We start from the raw sequence: 21,962 nt of genomic DNA, 5'->3' as shown, positions 1-21,962 counted from the left end.
GGTTGTGAGTTCAATCCTTGAGGGGGCCATTTCGGGGGCAAAACTTGGGGGATTGGTCCTGCTTTGAGCAGGGGGTTGGATTAGATGACCTCCTGAGGTTCCTTCCAAGCTTGATATTCTATGATTCCATGATTAGGTTCTAGATTAGACAGATATAGATACTCCTGGATGTACACGTCAATTAGACGGAGGCAACGAGAAAGATTTATTACAATCTAATGTAAAGAAAATCTCACTTCCGCACTTCAAAGAAGGGGTGTTCAGCATTGTGTAAGAGGAATGTAAGTGAAGAATAGAAAAGCGGGATGGATTTGGTGGGTGAAGTGGTTGGAAGAGAGGGATGGATCAGAAAGCGATGGAAAGATGGACCCATCCGAAATAGAATCATAGAATCATAGAATATCAGGGTTGGAAGGGACCCCAGAAGGTCATCTAGTCCAACCCCCTGCTCAAAGCAGGACCAATTCCCAGTTAAATCATCCCAGCCAGGGCTTTGTCAAGCCTGACCTTAAAAACCTCTAAGGAAGGAGATTCTACCACCTCCCTAGGTAACGCATTCCAGTGTTTCACCACCCTCTTAGTGAAAAAGTTTTTCCTAATATCCAATCTAAACCTCCCCCACTGCAACTTGAGACCATTACTCCTCGTTCTGTCATCTGCTACCATTGAGAACAGTCTAGAGCCATCCTCTTTGGAACCCCCTTTCAGGTAGTTGAAAGCAGCTATCAAATCCCCCCTCATTCTTCTCTTCTGCAGGCTAAACAATCCCAGCTCCCTCAGCCTCTCCTCATAACTCATGTGTTCCAGTCCCCTAATCATTTTTGTTGCCCTTCGCTGGACTCTCTCCAATTTATCCACATCCTTCTTGAAGTGTGGGGCCCAAAACTGGACACAGTACTCCAGATGAGGCCTCACCAATGTCGAATAGAGGGGAAAGATCACGTCCCTCGATCTGCTCGCTATGCCCCTACTTATACATCCCAAAATGCCATTGGCCTTCTTGGCAACAAGGGCACACTGCTGACTCATATCCAGCTTCTCGTCCACTGTCACCCCTAGGTCCTTTTCTGCAGAACTGCTGCCTAGCCATTCGGTCCCTAGTCTGTAGCTGTGCATTGGGTTCTTCCGTCCTAAGTGCAGGACCCTGCACTTATCCTTATTGAACCTCATCAGATTCCTTTTGGCCCAATCTTCCAATTGGTCTAGGTCCTTCTGTATCCTATCCCTCCCCTCCAGCGTATCTACCACTCCTCCCAGTTTAGTATCATCCGCAAATTTGCTGAGAGTGCAATCCACACCATCCTCCAGATCATTTATGAAGATATTGAATAAAACCGGCCCCAGGACCGACCCTTGGGGCACTCCACTTGATACCGGCTGCCAACTAGACATGGAGCCATTGATCACTACCCGTTGAGCCCGACAATTTAGCCAGCTTTCTACCCACCTTATAGTGCATTCATCCAGCCCATACTTCCTTAACTTGCTGACAAGAATACTGTGGGAGACCGTGTCAAAAGCTTTGCTAAAGTCAAGAAACAATACATCCACTGCTTTCCCTTCATCCACAGAACCAGTAATCTCATCATAAAAGGCGATTAGATTAGTCAGGCATGACCTTCCCTTGGTGAATCCATGCTGGCTGTTCCTGATCACTTTCCTCTCATGCAAGTGCTTCAGGATTGATTCTTTGAGGACCTGCTCCATGATTTTTCCAGGGACTGAGGTGAGGCTGACTGGCCTGTAGTTCCCAGGATCTTCCTTCTTCCCTTTTTTAAAGATTGGCACTACATTAGCCTTTTTCCAGTCATCCGGGACTTCCCCGGTTCGCCACGAGTTTTCAAAGATAATGGCCAGTGGCTCTGCAATCACAGCCGCCAATTCCTTCAGCACTCTCGGATGCAACTCGTCCGGCCCCATGGACTTGTGCACGTCCAGCTTTTCTAAATAGTCCCTAACCGCCTCTATCTCCACAGAGGGCTGGCCATCTCTTCCGCATTTTGTGATGCCCAGCGCAGCAGTCTGGGAGCTGACCTTGTTAGTGAAAATACTAGCTGAATATACGGGGTCCCAACCCAGCAGGATCTCCTGAGTCTTTCCACTTCCGTGGGACGTGTGCTGAGTCTGAGGTCATCTGGTGTGGGCGGGGCTCCAGAGGAGGCCTTGACAAGTGAGGTCTCATCTGCTCTGGGTGCACTTTGCAGATTTTCTTGGATTTTCTATACAAAGAGAGCATTTCCCTGCTCTCCCAGCTAGCAAACTCCTTTGCCCAACGGGGTTGTTCCCTGTGCTGTACTCCAGAGGTGGCCTTAGTGTGGCTGCTTGTACATCGGGCCTGTGATATAGAGCATGCCGATTGCACATTAGAATTTCTCTCTAGCTCTTGCTGCATGTAAGCAGGTGTTTTTAGTTCATTTCCTGTGATGTTAAATCTCCCCCTCTCTGACCCCCTCCCAGTCCTGCCCTGCCCTGAGAACAGCCACTACGAGGCCTGCGGGAACGCCTGCCCGGCCAGCTGCTCCGACCAAACCGCCAACTCCTCCTGCCTGGAGCCCTGCGTGGAGACCTGCCAGTGTGACAACGGTTACGTCCTGAGTGCCGGCCACTGTGTCCCCGTGGAGAGCTGTGGCTGTGACTACAATGGCCGCTACTACAAACCCAACGAGGAGTTCTGGGCCGATGAGAACTGCCTCTCTCGGTGCAGATGTGATCCCAGCTTGGGCATGGTGCTTTGCCAGGAGACCGGCTGCAAGGCCAGCGAGAGATGCGCCGTGATCAACGGGGTCCGTGGCTGCTCCCCAATCAGCTACTCCACCTGCACGGCCTCCGGAGACCCTCACTACACCACCTTCGACGGGAAAAAGTATGATTTCATGGGCACCTGCATCTACCTTCTGGCTGGGGTCTGCTCCGAGGACCCCACGCTCACGCCATTCAACATCAAGGTGGAGAATAACAACCGCGGCAGCAAGGCCGTGTCCTACACCAAAGTGGTGACCTTGGAGGTCTACGGTAGAAACATCACTGTCAGCCAGCAATATCCCCGCAAGATCAAGGTAGGGACGGAGAGCCACAGGACTACAGTCAACAGTGTGCCCTTGTTGCCAAGAAGGCCAATGGCATTTTGGGATGTATAAGTAGGGGCATTGCCAGCAGATAGAGGGATGTGTTCGTTCCCCTCTATTCGATATTGGTGAGGCCTCATCTGGAGTACTAGTGTCCAGTTTTGGGCCCCACACTAGAAGAAGGATGTGGAATAATTGGAAAACGTCCAGCGGAGGGCAAGAAAAATGATTAGGGGACTGGAACACATGACTTATGAGGAGAGGCTGAGGGAACTGGGATTGTTTAGTCTGCGGAAGAGAAGAATGAGGGGGGATTTGATAGCTGCTTTCAAGTACCTGAAAGGGGGTTCCAAAGAGGATGGATCTAGACTGTTCTCAGTGGTAGCAGATGACAGAATGAGGAGTAATGGTCTCAAGTTGCAGTGAGGGAGGTTTAGGTTGGCTATTAGGAAAAACTTTTTCACTAGGAGTGTTGTGAAACACTGGAATGCGTTACCTCGGGAGGTGGTGGAATCTCCTTCCTTCGAAGATTTTAAGGTCAGGCTTGACAAAGCCCTGGCTGGGATGATTTAGTTGGGGATTGGTCCTGCTTTGAGCAGGGGCTCGGACTAGATGACCTCCTGAGGTCCCTTCCACCCCTGATATTCTGTGATTCTATGACTTCTCGGGGAGCTGGGAGCAGGAACTCTTGCTGTTGATGATACATTACCCATTATTTCTCTCCCCGTTTCAGAAATGAGACCTGCGTCCGTTGCACACTGAGCTGGTGGTGGGTGTGTGGGAAGGAACTGAGTGCCTCTTTGTGAATATATAGGGCAGGATTTTCTCCTCTGCATCAGGGCCGTTTTGCCACTGTAACTGATGTGCATTCAACTGACTCACTCATTTAGCTGGGGATCGGGTCCCATTCCCTCCACAGGAGCTATGCCCCATTCCCACCAGCTGGGGATCTGGCCCCATTGACTCCAGGGGAGTCAACACCCTAAAAGCTTCCTCCACTAAAGTACTTGATCCTGACTTCTGTTGCGCGAAGGCCCTTTCCAGGTATCTGACAGCAGAAAGTTGGGAGTCAACCGCATTTACACTGCCCAAGGGGTGTGAGAGAGTCTTAGGGCTGTTTCCAAATAAACTGCTAATGTGGCACAATGGACTTGCCGTAGCTGCGGCGCTTCAGTGAAGAGGCTGCCAATGCCAATGGCAGGAGTTCTCCCATTGGTGTAGGTAAGACACCTTCACAAGAGGCACTCGCTAGGTTGACAGGAGAATTCTCCCGTTGACCTGGCAACGTCTACACCAGGGGTCAGGTCAGTTTAACTGCGTGGGTCAGGGGTGTGGAGTTTTCACACCCCGGAGCGATAGTGATACTGCCCTAATTTACTAGTGTAGAGCAGGCCTTCGTGTAACTGGGAATTCAGACCATCCCCAAGACGTGTGTTCCAGATAGACAGGCTCTTTGTGAACCTGTCCTGCAAAGCTGCTCTCATCGCTAGACCCCACTCCCTGACCAGAGCTGGGGTTAGAACCCAAGAGTCCTAGCTCCCAGCCGCCGCGCTCCAACCACTGCCCTCCCAGAGTTGAGGATAGGAGCCAGGAATCCTGATTCCCATCCCCCTCTGCTGTAACCCACCAGATCTCACTCCTCTCCCGGAACGGGGGATAGAACTCAGGAGTCCTGGCTCCCAGCCTCCCCTGCTCAAAGCTACTAGGCCCCACCCCATTTCTTCCCTTCCCTTCGCCCCCCCTCCCTGAGCCAGGAATAAAACCCAGGAGTCCTGGGTCCCCACCTTCTGCCTGCAGTATTCATTCAAAATTAACCCCTGGCCCTGCCGCGTCTGTTCCAGGTGGACGGAGTCTTTGTGGCCCTGCCTTTCTACCATGAGGAGAAGCTACAGGCTTACGTCAGCGGAGCCCAAGTCCTCATCAAGACCGCCTTCGCGCTGAGGGTGACCTTCGACGGGAGCCTGGTCCGGGTCACTGTGCCCAACACCTACGCCAACGCCCTCTGCGGCCTGTGCGGTGACAACAACCAAACTGCCAGTGACGACCTGACCATGAGAGACGGGAGACGGGCAGCCAACGCCGTCCAGTTCGCAGAGAGCTGGAAGGTGGGGGACGTCCCGGGCTGCTCAGACAGCTGCACCGGGAAGTGTCTGGTCTGCAGTGAGGCTCAGAGACAACCCTACAAGGGAGATCGGTACTGCGGGGTCATCACCAGAGGGGACGGACCGTTCAGAGAGTGCCACGGAGTCATCGACCCAGCCCCTTTCTTCGACGACTGCGTCTTTGACACCTGCCAGTACAAGGGTCTCCGGGATGCTCTCTGCAGTGCCATCAGTGCCTACGTGACGGCCTGCCAGGCCAGGGGCATCCGGATATGGCAGTGGAGATCAGCCTCATTCTGCAGTGAGTGTCGCCTACTAGAATCTGCTTTAAGGACTGGCTAGTCTCCATGTGCAGCACCCTCTGCAGGGGGCTCAGAAGGGCTCAGCCGTGTGTCTCTGGCCTTACACACCTATCAGCTTGCAGTAGTGTTGCCAACCGTAAAGGTCACCTACTCAGCTTTGCTTTATCTTTGTGCTATAGCAATGTAATCCTGTCTCCTTGCTGGCACCTGTCTCCCAGGGGTTGGAAATACTTTGCCAACACTAGAATCATAGAATCATAGAATCCCGTCAGGGTGCAGGAAAACGGACACCGAAAGAACTAAAGCAAGTAACTCAGAGTCACCCGAGAAGCCAGTGGCAGAAGCCAGTTATCCTGACTCCCAGTCCTCCATCACTAAACATTACACAGCAGCCCACTCCAGAATTTGGGACTCACCTTGCAACACGTCCCCTTGTCTGCAGCTCTTACCACTAGACCAAACGCCCCTCCAAGAGTCAGAAAGAAAACCCCAGAGTCCTGACTCCTTCCCAGCCCTTCTGGGACTAAGCTACTAGATCCTCATCCCTTCCCAGAGCTGGCAATAGAACCCCGAAAACTTGATTACAAGCCCTCCAGCTCTGATTTGCTAGATCCCTTTGACTGCTCACAGCAAGGAATAGAACCCAGGAGCCCTGAGTGCTAATCTCCCCTGCTTTTAACCGCTAGACGCCACTGTCCCCCCAGAGCCAATGACAGAGCTTAGCAGTCCTGGCTCCCAGCCCTCCCTGCTCTAAGCCAGGGAACCCCACTTCCCGCCCTGAACCATGACTAGAACCCAGGAGTTTTGGCTCCCAGTTCCCGCCAACCACACGATTGTAAGTGATACCTGCACATTTTCTTCTGGTGGTGCATTCATTTAAGAAGCTTTCTCTCACGGCCATCTGCACGTTCCCTCTGATCTTCTCCTGCAGGCCCCACCTGCCCCCGTAACTTCCACTACGAGCTCTGTGGGAGCGGCTGCCCTGGCACCTGCCACGGGCTCTCGGCGCCGGACGGCTGTGACGCTCCCTGTGCCGAAGGGTGTTTCTGCGACGCCGGGTTCCTCCTGAGCGGAGACCGGTGTGTCCCCGTCGCGCAGTGCGGCTGTGTGCACCAGGGCAGGTACTACAGGAAGGGAGAGGAGTTCCACGCCAGCGCCTCCTGCTGGGAGCGGTGCCGGTGCCAAGACAATGGGATCGTCCAGTGTCGGGAGGCCTCCTGCGGAGCCAGCGAGCAGTGCAGGGTGGAGAACGGAGTCCTGGGCTGCCACGCCACGGGCTGCGGCAAATGTGTAGCATCTGGTGACCCTCACTATCTGACCTTTGATGGACGGGCCTTTGATTTCCAGGGCACTTGCACTTACAGCTTAGCCAGAGTCTGCAGCAGTGACGCTGGGCTGGCAAACTTTTCTGTGGTGGTAGAAAATGAGAGCTACGGTAATGGCCAAGTGTCAGTGGCACGGATGGTGGTGGTCTCTGTGCATGGTTACACCATCACCATGGAGAGGGGAAGGAAGTGGAAAGTCACGGTAAGTCCCTGTTTGAGATTACTCTCATTGTAGCCTAGAGTGATGTGTGTGTGTATGTGCGTGTGTAACCAGGACACAGCTGCTGAGTCCCCATTAGTGACGGGTGAATTTCCCTCTCATTGGCACAGGTGGACGGGGAGCTCTACACTCTCCCACTGGCTATGGACGATGGGAAACTTCAGATCAACCAGGAGGGGAACAACCTCATTGTCCGATCTGCCTCTGGCCTCCAAGTCCTTTATGACACCTCCTATTATGTCCTAGTCTTCATCCCCAGCTCCTACAAGGGACACGTGTGCGGCTTGTGCGGCAACTTCAACGGCGACAAGAATGACGACTTCCTGCTGCCCGGTGGGAAGAGCGCCCAGAACGCGGATGAGTTTGGGGCCTCCTGGAAGGTGCCCGTTGATGGTGCCACGTGCGCCGATGGCTGTGGTGAGAGGTGCCCGGTCTGCGATGCAGCCAAGACAGCGCCGTACCAGGTCGAGAGCTCCTGTGGGCTGATCAGAGCCACCTCGGGTCCCTTCAGAGACTGTCACTCGCTGGTCAGCCCCGCCGAGTACTTCAACCATTGTCTCTATGACATGTGTGCTGCCAATGGCGTGGGAGACACCCTCTGCCAGAGCCTCCAGGCCTACGTGGCCGCGTGCCAGGCAGCGGGAGGCACAGTCAGAGCCTGGAGAACGGCCTCCTTCTGCCGTAAGTCAACAGAACAATCTACAGCCTGCTCTTATCTTCAGCTGTATTTGCAGTTAGTGATCTGGTGTCACAATCTCTCTGCCCGTCAGATACCTCTGCGAGGGGTCAGTAGCTGGTGGGTTGCATGCTGCAGGGGACAGGGTGGAGCATAGCTGCAGTGCGGTAGCTATGTAGCAGTGGCTACTGTCGTGCAGATATAGGCTCAGTACTCGACAGTCTCCCCTCGAATCAGTGCTGACCCCGGTGCCGCAGAGCAGTGCTAGGAAGGGCTGCCGTGTGAACGATTTAGCAGAAGGCACTCTTCCACGGGAGTCAATGTTTGCCCCCATACTCCATCGCTGGGCGAGAGGGGCCGTGACGTTGGGGGCGGGGGGTACAGCATACCAGTCAGTCTCCAGCGTGCAGTCAGAAAAATGATTCTCCTAGTGGTCAGATGAGCTTTAGACCAGAAAATGGCCCCGGGATGAGATGTTTCACATAAATCTTTTTTTCACCAAAAATGTGTCTTTAGATTGACTGACTGAAACGTTTGGAGAATTTCTGTCAAATTTGCTGAATTCTTATGGTTAAAAAAAGTTCTGGAAAAACTGAAATGATCTGATTTTTTTTTTTTGAAATGACTTTTTAAATTTTACTCTGATTGTTAAAGGTTAAAAGAACCCTGAAAAAGAAAAAGAAATAAAAATCCTTATGTTTCGATTTCAACACAGCCAGAGAACAAACAATGACTATAGGGGAGCGACTCACAGATTGTTTTGTTCAGAGGCTGAGCTGGACAATCCCTCCCAAAAACCTGTGTTGGCAAAAAACACAGTTCTTACTCTCTGGTTGGGTGCAGCAAATCAGATCCACTTTATTATCTCAAGCAATTGCACAGAGGGAGAGAGTGCCCTAGGACACAGGGTTTCCCCCACCTAGGCAGGTCTCTCCCAGATAAACAATTAGAGTAAGTATTTATACCTTTATTACAGACAATAATAAGTAACAACTGCATATTGTTTAGACATATTCCTTCATGATATCTTATTTTTCTTACCATTTCTCTTATAGTCAGCATTCAATTCTTATCTAATACAAGGTCACGACAGCCTCTTTCACAGTTCTTTTCCACTCACTTCGCACTATCCCCGCTTCTACAAATCTCGCGTTATTAAAGCTAAAGATAGCCTGACTCCTGCTCATTTCAGAGGCCTGCATCCAAATTCCCTTTATCTACTTCCACACCTGGGTTGACTGGAACTGAAACCTTTTTTTTTTCTAATGTTTTCTTTTCACTGGAAAACTTGACGAAAAAGAATAATTTTGAATTGACCAAAATATTTTGGGTTGACTTGAAACAATTTTTTGGCCAAGTTTTTCGTTTCAGCTCCACCATTTTGGTATGGCTTTCACGTGAGTGTGTGTGTGTGTGTGTGATTTTGTTTTTAATTGGCCAAATTTGGAGACAAAATTCTGTTTTGAAATGAAAAGTTGGAAAAAAAATCCCATCTTAACTATGAAAAAAACCAACATGCTTTTTCCATTTGAAAATATTCATTGAATTTGACCCAAATGAAAAATGCATTTTTCTGCAGAAATTCTGCCTCACCCAAACATTTTGCCTAGCTCTGTTATTCGCACAGGTCTAATAACTATGCCCATGGTGGAATCAGTTTTTCATCCCTCATTATCCTTTACTTCTCTCTCTCCAGCTTTCACCTGCCCGGCCAACAGCCACTACGAGCTGTGCACTAGATCTTGTGATTTCACCTGCGCTGGCTTGTTCTCCCCTGCCCAGTGCACTGCAAAATGCTTTGAAGGCTGCCAGTGTGAAGCCGGCTACGCATTCAATGGGGAAACGTGCACGTCCATGGAAGGATGCGGCTGCGTGCACGACGGACGCTACATCAAGGTGGGTGCTGGGATATGAGTCGGCTGTCGTCCTGGATGCTGTCATTTTGCATCGGATGCCCTTGTAGGTGTGGGATTGTCCCAGCTTCCCACTGGGAGTCACAGTGACTGTGTGTCTGTGCTCTTCAGTGCAGTGACACCCAAAACCTACAGCTAGGTCCTGCCTTCAGTCACCCATGTGACTTCTGCTGCAGTCAGCGGCATTTGGTTAGATGAGCATCCAGACACCTGCCCTGTGTGATCCATGTACGTGGAAATGAAACTATGCCATGAACTAGGGATTCATCACAGGAAAACCAAGGGATTGGATGGAAAATGGGATACGGAGCCCTTCCCTACTAGAGGGCGCCGGCTCTGATCCGGCCTAGCGTGGGACACTGGCTGGCTTAAAGGGGGTAGGGAATGGGACATACTGCCTTTCCCCTCTAGGGGGCTGCAGGTCTAATCCTGACCCCAGTTAGGGTAAGTGGCTGGCTTGGAGAATGGGGAATGGGATAGAGGTCCTTTCCTGTCTAGAAAGTTCATGAACTTCCATCTTCATCATCATGTTCCATCTTCAGCCCAGTCAGGTTCCTTGCTCCCATTCCTCCTGGTGGGTGGCCATTCCAGAACCTCCGTCCTCCTATGGTTGGCAACTTTTGTCTGATTTCCAGCCTTAATTGAGTCATGTCCCTTTGTCTCTGTTGAAATCACAGGTAAAGAAAGAGTGTTAGCCTGCTGAGTGAACTTGGGCAAGACACTACCCCTCTTTGTGCCTCAGTTTCCCCATCTTAGAACGATACTGATCTCCTTTGTAAAGCACTTTGAGGTGCACTGATGCAAAGAGCTATAGAAGAGCTGGGTGGTATTGTTATTATTACTGCCCATTTCTTATCAAAGGCAACAGTTGCAGGGTAATTGGAGCACTGGGCTAGGAATTAAACTTGGGTTCAGTTCCTGGCTCTGCAATGATCTTGGAGAAATCATGTCACCTCTTTGGCCACAGTTTCCCCTCTCCCCCTTGTAAACTCTTTGGGGTTCTCTGCTCTCCAGTTGAGGTTTGGTCCCCTGGGGGATGTCTTCACTGCAGAGTAAACTCAGGCGCTTCCCTGAATGTTGTCCCTTCCCCTCACCCCTATCCACCCAAACTTCTCAGAAAAGCGAACAGAATGTTAGAAGCCATTAGGAAAGGGATAGATGGTAAGACAGAAAATATAATTATGCCACTATATCAAGTCCTGGTATGCCCACAACTGGAATACTGAGGGCAGTTCTGGTTGCCCCATCTCAAAAAAGATATTAGAATTGAAAAAGGTGCAGTGAAGGGCAACAAAAATGGTTAGTGGGATGGAACAGCTTCTACACAAAGATGAAAAAGACTGAAGCTGTTCGTTTTAGAAAAGAGACGGCTATGGGGGGATGTGATCGAGAGCTATACAAGCCGGAGTGGAGTGGAGAAAGTGACTAGGGAAGTGTTATTTACTCCTTCACGTAACACAAGGACCAGGGTCACCTGATGAAATTACTAGGCAGCAGGTTTAAAACTAACAAAAGGAAGCACTTCACACAACACACAGTCAACCTGTGGAAGTCGTTGCCAGTGGATGCTGTGAAGGCCAAAACTATAACTGGATTCAAAAAAGAGTTAGATAAATTCATGAAGGATAGGGCCATCTGTGGCTATTAGCCAAGATTGTCAGGGTCCCAACCCCATGCTCCGGGTGTCCCTAAACCTCCAACTGCCAGAAGCTGGGAGTGGATGACAGGGGATGGATCACACACTAATTGCCCTGTTCTGTTCATTCTCTCTCAAGCATCTGGCACTGGTCACTGCCAGAGACAGGATATTGGGCTAGGCGGACATTGGTCTGACCCACTATGGCCATTCTGATTTTCTCACCTGGAGTTCAGTGGTTCTTTCAGCCTAGGCTGACTGGCCTAACCGGTGGGTGGGAGCGAGGATGGGGTTGGACCCCCAGTGCTGTTTACACTCAGACTGGTAACAGCCACTTTGCCATGAGGACATAGGCTAAATCACTGATAGCCCTCCTGTGCCCAGAAGGACAGACACCTTCTCCCACAATTCACTGGGGAAGAATTCCTGTGTCATGGATTCACAGGGGCTGGTCTATGCTCCAGCCTGTAACTAGTCCCTTTAGTGTGCTGGGCCCCAAGGACCCACACAGCTCCACAGGGACAGGCTCATGGCCCCATGAGTCCTCAACTGGCGTTCTGGGTACCAGTGATCCCTTGTCTCTCCATGGCTCCCTGCAGCGAGTCCAGCCAAGCTGTATTCCTGTGGGAGTTTTTGTTCCTACCTCTTCAGGGTGCAAAGCCCTCAGTGAGATTTTGCAGTGATACCAGGCCATCTTTTCAAGGTAACAGCTTGTTAGTCCCCTGGCTACAGCATCTGAAAGGCCTTGGGTTAGCCCAGAGAAGCAAAGGTCACGGCAGAGTTCAGACTGGCTAATGCCTGGGCTCCCTTGAGCCATGCTGCTGGAGGAACCATGTTGCTTCCTCTCTTTGTCTCTCTCCCTTTGTCTCCATCTCAGGAGAGAGCCCCTGTGAGCTAAGCTCTGCACCCAGCCACCTGTCACCTTTCCCCTTCATTCTCCTGCTCAGACATTTGCTCTGCTTCATTGCAGCTAAATTCCTGTCTCTTGGTAGTTGGTAAGAGCAGGTGAATGTCCCAGCCTTTGGGGTTTCCATTGTCTCTTCCAGACCCTCTGTTCACATGCCTAGACTTTATTCTATTTGTTATTGACTCTGGCCTCCAACCAGGTGGCTACATGAGTCCAACACCTCACCCCTTCCCTTTACACTCAGTGCACAGCAGTACAAAGCACCGAGGGAAACTGAGACGCATGTAGATCTGATAAAGTATTACCAAAATTCCCAAATTTGGCACACCTAGAGCACACAGGGTGGAGCTCAGCATCGGGGGGACACAGGATCGGGGGGACACTGGGGTAGGGTTTTGTAGTGTGGCTGCTCACTCCTGGTCGAGGTTACCCCAGAGGAAGAAAGATCTCCCAAGATAACTCTGCAGTAAAGACATACCTTTTGGGGCAGGGACTGTGTCTTACTATGTCTATGTACAGCACCCAGCACAACTGGACCCTGGTCTCGGTTGGAGCAGGGAGAATCGCTCACTATTTATTTGTACAGCACCTAGCGCAATGGGACGTCAGCATGCTACTGTAATTTAAATAATGAAAGGAAGCTTTGAGTTGATCCCATCCTGGGAATTTTCTCTTGATGCTTTCCTGTGACAAAGTTGTTTGGGAATTTCTCTGCAGGCCGGGGAGAGCATCATCTCCGGTGCTTGTTCCGAGAAGTGCACCTGCCAGGCCTCAGGCGGGCTTGTCTGCGAGCCACACAGCTGCCCCGAAAAGGAGATCTGTGCGCTCCAGGACGGGGTGCGCGGCTGCATAAAGCAGGAAGGCCGGTGCACGCTGCTCCCTGGAGCCCGGCTCACCTCCTTCGACGGCGCTTCTGGAGGAGATCTCCACAGTGGAGCTTACGAGCTGGCCTCTCTCTGCAATGACAGCGCCCCCTCCTGGTTCAGGGTGGTGGTGGATGTCAGGGCATGCAGCGATGGGGCAGTGATGGCTGGGACGACCGCCTACATTTTCTTCCAAGATGCTTTCATAGCTGTGAAAAGGAACAAGGAGACCTGGGTAAGAGGGGGCCGCGTTAGAACAGCCTGAGGCAAAGGGGCAGGAGGCTCATTCAGCTGCCACCAAAATGATGAAAAGTCTAAAAATTACAGTGATGTTGATCCGTAACTGAGGCCGATCTGGGCATCTCAAAGATCAAGTCACTCAGCCTCATGAGCCCCCTGTTGACAGGACATGGTGTACAGGCTGTTGGGGATGACATGAGTTACGGATAAACAATTATTCAGCAGCAAAGACTGAATTAGAATCCAGGAGTCCGGACTTCCCCCTGTTCTAACCCACTAGAGTCCACTCCCCTTCCAGAGCTGGGGAAGCAATCCAGGAATCCTGACTCCCAGCCACCCCTTCACCCCTGTTGTGTCCCACCTCCGATGTTGGAGGAGAGGCAGGGAACTATTTTAGGAAGGGTCTTTGTGACCCAGTAGGGTCCCTGGGAGAGATCCCTCCTTTCACTGGGGCACCTGGCCATTGAGGGAAAGACCACCCCATCCCGGGGAGCCCTGTCCACTGTGGGGAGCGAGATTGCCCCCATGGGAAAGAGGGAGGAATCCGAGGCAGTATCATGATGTCACATTCGGAACTCAGTAACCTGAAGAAGATGTTTGCAGTGTTGCTGTAGGCATGTTGGTCCCAGGATATTAGAGAGACAAGGTGGATGAGGTCATAGAATCATAGAATATCAGGGTTGGAAGGGACCCCAGAAGGTCATCTAGTCCAACCCCCTGCTCGAAGCAGGACCAATTCCCAGTTAAATCATCCCAGCCAGGGCTTTGTCAAGCCTGACCTTAAAAAACTCTAAGGAAGGAGATTCTACCACCTCCCTAGGTAACGCATTCCAGTGTTTCACCACCCTCTTAGTGAAAAAGTTTTTCCTAATATCCAATCTAAACCTCCCCCACTGCAACTTGAGACCATTACTCCTCGTTCTGTCATCTGCTACCATTGAGAACAGTCTAGAGCCATCCTCTTTGGAACCCCCTTTCAGGTAGTTGAAAGCAGCTATCAAATCCCCCCTCATTCTTCTCTTCTGCAGGCTAAACAATCCCAGCTCCCTCAGCCTCTCCTCATAACTCATGTGTTCCAGACCCCTAATCATTTTTGTTGCCCTTCGCTGGACTCTCTCCAATTTATCCACATCCTTCTTGAAGTGTGGGGCCCAAAACTGGACACAGTACTCAAGATGAGGCCTCACCAATGTCGAATAGAGGGGAACGATCACGTCCCTCGATCTGCTCGCTATGCCCCTACTTATACATCCCAAAATGCCATTGGCCTTCTTGGCAACAAGGGCACACTGCTGACTCATATCCAGCTTCTCGTCCACTGTCACCCCTAGGTCCTTTTCCGCAGAACTGCTGCCTAGCCATTCGGTCCCTAGTCTGTAGCTGTGCATTGGGTTCTTCCGTCCTAAGTGCAGGACCCTGCACTTATCCTTATTGAACCTCATCAGATTTCTTTTGGCCCAATCCTCCAATTTGTCTAGGTCCTTCTGTATCCTATCCCTCCCCTCCAGCGTATCTACCACTCCTCCCAGTTTAGTATCATCTGCAAATTTGCTGAGAGTGCAATCTACACCATCCTCCAGATCATTTATGAAGATATTGAACAAAACCGGCCCCAGGACCGACCCCTGGGGCACTCCACTTGACACCGGCTGCCAACTAGACATGGAGCCATTGATCACTACCCGTTGAGCCCGACAATCTAGCCAGCTTTCTACCCACCTTATAGTGCATTCATCCAGCCCATACTTCCTTAACTTGCTGACAGGAATACTGTGGGAGACCGTGTCAAAAGCTTTGCTAAAGTCAAGAAACAATACATCCACTGCTTTCCCTTCATCCACAGAACCAGTAATCTCATCATAAAAGGCGATTAGATTAGGTGATCATTTGTATTGGACCAACATCTGTTGGTGGAAGGAACAAGCTTGCAAGCTACACCATCGTGAAGAAGAACTCTGTGTAGTTTGAAAACTTGTCCCTTCCACCAAGAGTAGTTGGTGCAATAAAAGATATCACCTCACCCACCTTGTGTCTCTCTTAGAATCATAGAATATCAGGGTTGGAAAGGACCTCAGGAGATCATCTAGTCCAATCCCCTGCTCAAAGCAGGACCAATCCCCAATTATTTTTGCTCCAGATCCCTAAATGGCCCCATCAAGGATTGAACTCACAACCCTTGGTTTAGCAGGCCAATGCGCAAACCTCTGAACTATCCCTCCCCCTAGGGTTGTGGTCATTTATTCAAATAAGCGAATTCACCAAATATTCAAATGAGGGAATTAAATCATTTCCATAAAGTCTCTAGAGTTCTTGACTTTTCCCACTAAGAGACACAATTGCTCACAGGTCAATAACACTGAAGGCAGGAGGGACGTTTGCCAATCAAGTTGCCTATGCAAATCAGAGCACCTTCATTGGGTGTTGAGAGAATCGGAACAATTTGCTCTCCAGGGCACTGTTTATTGATTGGCTCCTCCTTCCGTCTTAGTGTTTTCTGCACCTCTCAGTCTAAGTCTATTGCCTTATAATGCAGCCCGAAGACTCTAGTCCCCATTGCCAGTTACTGAGGCCCCTAGACTCTAGATCTTGTTGCCATGTTATGGGGCCGATGGACTGTAGCTCAGTCCCTGCCATTCACCCCCACGTTTCCCAGTTCTCCTCTGGTCTAAGTCTGTGTGTTCCAGGTGAATGGGCGCCCAGTGCCTCTCCCGGCAAAGATCTCCGATGCTGTGTCTGTGCACAAGTCTCAGGGCGGCTTGGCCGTGGTCCAGGCCTCGGGACTGCAGGTTCTGTTCAGTCCCAGTGGAGAGGTGTTGCTGAGAGTCGGCGAGAGCCTGGCTAACAAGCTGTGTGCACCCTGCGGGAACTTCAATGGCGATGTCTCTGATGACCTGCGGCTGCCCAGCGGGGGAGTCGCGGGGAACATCACTGAGGTCATCAATGCCTGGAAGGCCAGAGACTTCTCAGGGTGGTGAGTGGCTCTGCAGATGCCGCCCTTTCCTCTGATCTTTCTTTGATGGACTATAGGTACCTCCCTGGGGAGGAGATTTCTGATAGCAGAGGGCTTCTTAATCTCGCAGACAAAGGCAGAGCAGGTCCCAGGGTCCGAAAGACGATGTTAGAAAGGTTCAGATCAGAAATAAGATGCAACTGTTTCCACAGAGAGAATAATTAACCATTGGAGCACCTCACCCAGGGGTGAGGTAGATTCTCCATCGCTTGCTAGTCTTTATAGCTCAACAGACCAGCCGTCTAAAAGATACACTGCAGTCCAGCCACAAGCTACTGATCATGAAAGCATCCCCTTATACGGCAGCCTAGTGTAGTTCTTTCCACACTGCAGGAAATTCCCTGGCCTGTGTTGACTACATAACCTAATGGTCCCTTCTGGCCTTAAAATCTATGAATTCATTGCAAAGGAATCTTACTGATACCTCTTCCCAGTCCTGAAGGAGGCTGACTCACTCCTCTCCTGTTTTTCTCTTCTAGTGATGTCTAAACAAAATCCTGGCTGCTGAAGCATCTTCCCTCCCTGGAGTGGACCCTGCTGCCATCTTAGCTAGGAATTGCTCATAGTGCCATAACTATAGCCCTCGTGACTTTCTGTGTCCTCTAGGGTATGAAATGAGAAAACGACTTTGTTCTGATTGTCAGTAAAAACAAATAAACCTGCAGATACGATTGTGAAGCAATAAACTGATTTTTGCAAACTTCATCCAGTGATTTTATTATCACAGCCTGTTTCTTTCTATCTTAACGTAATTTTCTGACACAGTGGAAGAGAACAAGACAGTCTTTTTGTTCCATGTCTGTACAGAGCCGAGCACAATGGAGTGATGGTCCATGACAAGGACACCCAGATGCAACCACAGTACAAAGAGGTAATAATAATAATAATGCATTCTGCTAATAAAACTCATGAGTACGGATGAAGTTCAGCCCAAGAGGTAGAAAAATCTGTTTCTCAAATGGAATGTCTTCACTTGTATTCCCCATGGTAGCTGATACGTCTGTGTAAATCAATAAACTTGGGTGCTACATTGGCCTTGGGGAGAAGAAAGACAACAGATGTGCAGGAGTTAACAAGCTGGCTACATCATTGAGGGCAGAGTTAGAGAGGCTTCAGCAAAGAGCTACAAGGATGTCTGAAGAAGAGGGCCAATAGAGCAAGACTTAAAGAGCTCAATCTTCATCAAAGAGAAGGTAAAGAGATTATTTTACCTCTTTATTTGGCACTGATGGAACCACAGATGGAATACTGTCTCCAGTTCTGGTGTCTACAGTTCAGGAAAGATGTTGATAAATTGGAGAGGGTTCAGAAGCGAGATACGAGAATGATTACAGGAATGGAAAACACGCTTTTATAATGAGAGACTCCAGCAGCTGTCTATTTAGTAGAACAAAGAGAAGATTAAAGGGTGACTTGATCCCAGTCCATAAGTACCTACATGGGGAACAAATATTTAATAATGGACTCTTCAATCTGGCAGAGAAAGGTCCAACACAATCCAGTACCACGAAGTTGAAGCTAGACAATTTTATACTGGAAATAGAATCATAGAATATCAGGGTTGGAAGGGACCTCAGGAGGTCACCTAGTCCAACCCCCTGCTCAAAGCAGGACCAATCCCCAACTAAATCATCCCAGCCAGGGCTCTAACAAGCCTGACCTTAAAAACCTCAAAGGAAGGAGATTGCACCACCTCCCTAGGTAACGCATTCCAGTGCTTCACCACCCTCCCAGTGAAAAAGTTTTTCCTAATATCCAACCTAAACCTCCAGCTTAAGGTGTAAATTTTTAACAGTGAGAGTAATTAGCCATTGGAACAATTTATCAAGAGTTACGGTGAATTTTCCATCACTGGTAATTTTTAAATCAAGATTGGATGTTTTTCTAACAGATCTGCTCCAGGAATTATTTTGGGGAAGATCTCTGGGCTGTGTTATAGAGGAGGTCAGACAATATGATCACAATGATGTCTTCTATCCTTGAAAGCTATGAAACTAAAAGATGTCTGGACTAGTGCTTGTAAACTAGAGCAGTGTAAATAATGAATGTTTCAGTTTGCTGGCACTTCAGAGAAATAAAAAAAAATAATTTTGAGTGTTTCTTTCCATTTCTGGTATTTTGAAATATCTGTGTTAGAAGCATGTTTTGAAACAAAAAGTCATTTTAACCCCCAAAATCAAAAATGTTTCATTTAGAAATTGTCAGGGACTCCCAGGTTGTGCCCACTCTTGGCCCCGTGTGGTCCCTGGGGGGAACCCCCTTCAGTGAGACAGCCCATGTCATAAACATACAGATAAGGGTAGCATAAAATTCCTCCTGGGCAGCTGTACTGTATCTTTACCTGTAAGGGTTAAGAAGCCCAAATAACCTGGTTGGCACCTGACCAAAAGGACCAATAAGGAAAGAAAATACTTTCAAATCTTTCAAACCCTTCTCAGGGGTCCACTCTCTCTCAGGGGTTAAGCCTCTCCACCTCCGGGAACCGCACTTCTCTGAGCCTTAGCATGCCTGTTTCGCACCATGGACCCCCTCAGGGAGTCCACTCGCTCTGGACCCCTGGGGCCTCCATTCCCAGAGGGAATGATGCCACCCTGATCTCTAGACCGGAGCGACTCTCAGCCAGTGTAACACAGGAGGGTCTGAACCCAGCACAGGAAACTCTCAGGGCCCTCAGGTCTGGCTTCCCTCAGCACAGCACATCCAAGACTCCCCTGCATCCAGGTGGGCTCTGCCTGCTCTATCTTTCTAGTCCCGAACCCCTCTGCATGCAAACCATTGGAAAAAACAAGGAAAAAAGAAGAAACCCCCCCACTTCGTCACATCTCTCCCCCTTTCAAGTCTGAACTGAGCGGGGTCACTTAGCCTCAAGCTAAAACTGCTATAGAACGGGAGATCCAGGATATGCTAAAGATGGGTGTAATCCGCCCCTCTGGCAAGGCATGGGCATCGCCAGTGGTTCTAGTTCCCAAACCAGATGGGGAGATACGTTTTTGCGTGGACTACCGTAAGCTAAATCCTGTAACTCACCCAGACAACTATCCAGTGCCACGCACAGATGAACTATTGGAGGAACTCTGATGGGCCCAGTTCATCTCTACCTTGGACTTAACCAAGGGGTACTGGCAGGTACCGCTAGATGAATCCTCCAAGGAAAGGTCAGCCTTCCCCACACATGTCGGGCTGTATGAATTTAATGTACTCCTTTTCGGGCTGCGGAATGCACCTGCCACCTTCCAAAAACATATAGATGGTCTCCTAGTGGGATTGGGAGAATGTGCAGTCGCCTACCTTGATGATGTGGCCATATTTTTGGATTCCTGGGCAGAACACTTGGAACATCTACAAAAAGTCTTCAAGTGCATAAGGAGGGCAGGACAAACTGTTAGGGCTAAGAAGTGTCAAATAGGCCTAAACAGAGTGACTTGGACACCAGGTGGGTCAAGGAACTATAAACCCCCTGGAAGCCAAAGTGGATGCTATCCAAAAGTGGCCTGTCCCAAAGTCAAAGAAACAGATCCAATCCTTCTTCGGGAAGTGAGCTGTAGCTCACGAAAGCTTATGCTCAAATAAATTGGTTAGTCTCTAAGGTGCCACAAGTACTCCTTTTCTTTTTTCCAGATATTACAGGCGATTTGTACCGTAATACAGCCAAATCGCCGCCCCACTGACAGACCTAACCAAAAAGAAACAGCCAAATGCAGTTAACTGGACTGAAGAGTGTCAGAAGGCCTTTAACCAGCTTAAAGCGACACTCATGACTGACCCTGTGCTAAGTGCCCCAGACTTCGACAAACCGTTCCTAGTAACCACAGATGTGTCCGAGCGTGGTGCAGGAGCAGTCTTAATGCAGGAAGGACCGAATCAAGAGTTCCATCCTGTCATGTTTCTCAGCAAGAAGCTATCTGAGATGGAAAGCCACTGGTCAATCAGTGAAAAGGAATGTTACGTCATTGTCTAAGCTCTGGAAAAGCTACGCCCATACGTTTGGGGATGGCATTTCCACCTGCAAACCGACCATGCTGCGCTACAGTGGCTTCATACCACAAAGGGAAAGAACAAAAAGCTTATTCGGTGGAGTTTAGTTCTCCAAGATTTTCATTTCAACATACAACACATTTCAGGAGCTTCTAACAAAGTGGCTGATGCACTCTCCCGTGAAAGTTTCCCAGAATCAACTGGTTAAAATCATCCTTGAGATGTGGAAAATATTGTTAGTCTTTATACAGTTAGTAGTATATTTAGAGGTGCGTGTGTCTTATTAATTCTCTTTTCTCCAAGAGCTCTAGGAAGAAATCACAGCCAGTGTTTTCACCCTTTCTGTGATTTGGGGGGCATGTCATAAAAATAAAGGGAAGGATAATCACCTTTCTGTATACAGTGCTATAAAATCCCTCCTGGCCAGAGGCGAAATCCTTTCACCTGTAAAGGGTTAAGAAGCTACAGTAACCTAGCTGGCACGTGACCCAAAATGGCCAATGAGGGGACAAGATTCTTTCAAATCTGGAGGGGGGGACAAAGGGTTTTGTCTGTCTGTGTGATACCTGTGCTGGGAACAGATCAAGGATGCAAGCTCTCCAACTCCTGTAAAGTTAGTAAGTAATCTAGCTAGAGAATGCATTAGATTTTCTTTGGTTTTTTTGGCTTGTGAAATTTGCTGTGCTGGAGGGAATGTGTATTCCTGTTTTTGTGTCTTTTCGTAACTTAAGGTTTTGCCTAAAGGGATTCTCTATGATTTAAATCTGATTACCCTGTAAAGTATTTACCATCCTGATTTTACAGAGGTGATTCTTTTACCTTTTCTTTAAATAAAATTCTTTTAAGAACCTGATTGATTTTTCATTGTTCTTAAGATCCAAGAGTTTGGGTCTGTGTTCACCTGTACCAATTGGTGAGGATATCATTATCAAGCCTTCCCCAGGAAAGGGGGGTGTAGGGTTTGGCAGGATATTTTGGGGGAAGACGTCTCCAAGGGGTCTCTTTCCCTGTTCTTTGTTTAAATCGCTTGGTGGTGGCAGTGTATCAGGTTTTTAACCTAAGCTGGTTCCCAAGGCAAGAAAGAAATCTGTGCCTTGGGGAAGTTTTAACCTAAGCTGGTAAGAATAAGCTTAGGGGGTCTTTCATGCAGTTCCCCACATCTGTACCCTAGAGTTCAGAGTAGGGAAGGAACCTTGACAACAGTGGTGAATATGAAGTTTCCAGAGTGTCAAAGTGAGGTAATATCTTTTATTGGACCAGCTTCTGTAGGAGAGAGAGACAAGCTTTCCCACTAACACAGAGCTCTTCCTCAGGATCCTCCCACTTCACAGAGGCTTTGACTGATGCATGTTTGGCCATCAGGAGGCCAGCTGTAATTAACCAAGGGGAGAGAAAGGAGTTTCTTGACTTTCTTCTGAAATTCCAAAGAACCGGCCACTCCCACCACACAACCCATGCAAGTGATTTGATCATTAATAGGCCTCTTGCAGCTGATGACGAGTTATTTATTGGGTTTCCAGTGTTCTTGTTGCCATGTTGGTCCCAGGATATCACAGAGACAAGGTGGGTGAGAGAATATCTATTATTGCACCAACGTCCGTTGGTGAAAGAGACACACTTTTGAGCTTACACAGAGCTTTTCTTCAGGTCTGAGACGGCTTATCTCTTTCACTAGCAGATGTTGGTCCAGTAAAAGAGATCACCTCACTGTAGCGAGGTGAAGACTCA

The 21,962-nt window shown here is 49.3% G+C and overlaps 1 protein-coding gene across 1 annotated transcript in view; it reads left to right on the top strand.

Moving 5' to 3' along the window:
- The window catches only part of LOC140902933 (IgGFc-binding protein-like), a 119,181-nt gene extending 102,433 nt beyond the window's left edge, over positions 1-16,748 (top strand). Inside the window, exons 62-69 of the mRNA XM_073323515.1 lie at positions 2,458-3,056; positions 4,907-5,468; positions 6,401-6,996; positions 7,125-7,695; positions 9,387-9,586; positions 12,864-13,244; positions 15,934-16,220; positions 16,739-16,748. Of these exons, the coding sequence (XP_073179616.1) occupies positions 2,458-3,056; positions 4,907-5,468; positions 6,401-6,996; positions 7,125-7,695; positions 9,387-9,586; positions 12,864-13,244; positions 15,934-16,220; positions 16,739-16,748 (3,206 nt within the window). The remainder of the gene's footprint in view (positions 1-2,457; positions 3,057-4,906; positions 5,469-6,400; positions 6,997-7,124; positions 7,696-9,386; positions 9,587-12,863; positions 13,245-15,933; positions 16,221-16,738) is intronic.
- Positions 16,749-21,962: the final 5,214 nt, after the last annotated feature.

The sequence above is a fragment of the Lepidochelys kempii genome, chromosome 24 (genome assembly GCF_965140265.1).
Source record: "Lepidochelys kempii isolate rLepKem1 chromosome 24, rLepKem1.hap2, whole genome shotgun sequence".
NCBI lineage: Eukaryota > Metazoa > Chordata > Testudines > Cheloniidae > Lepidochelys > Lepidochelys kempii.
This window is presented reverse-complemented; position numbering and strand designations above follow the sequence as displayed.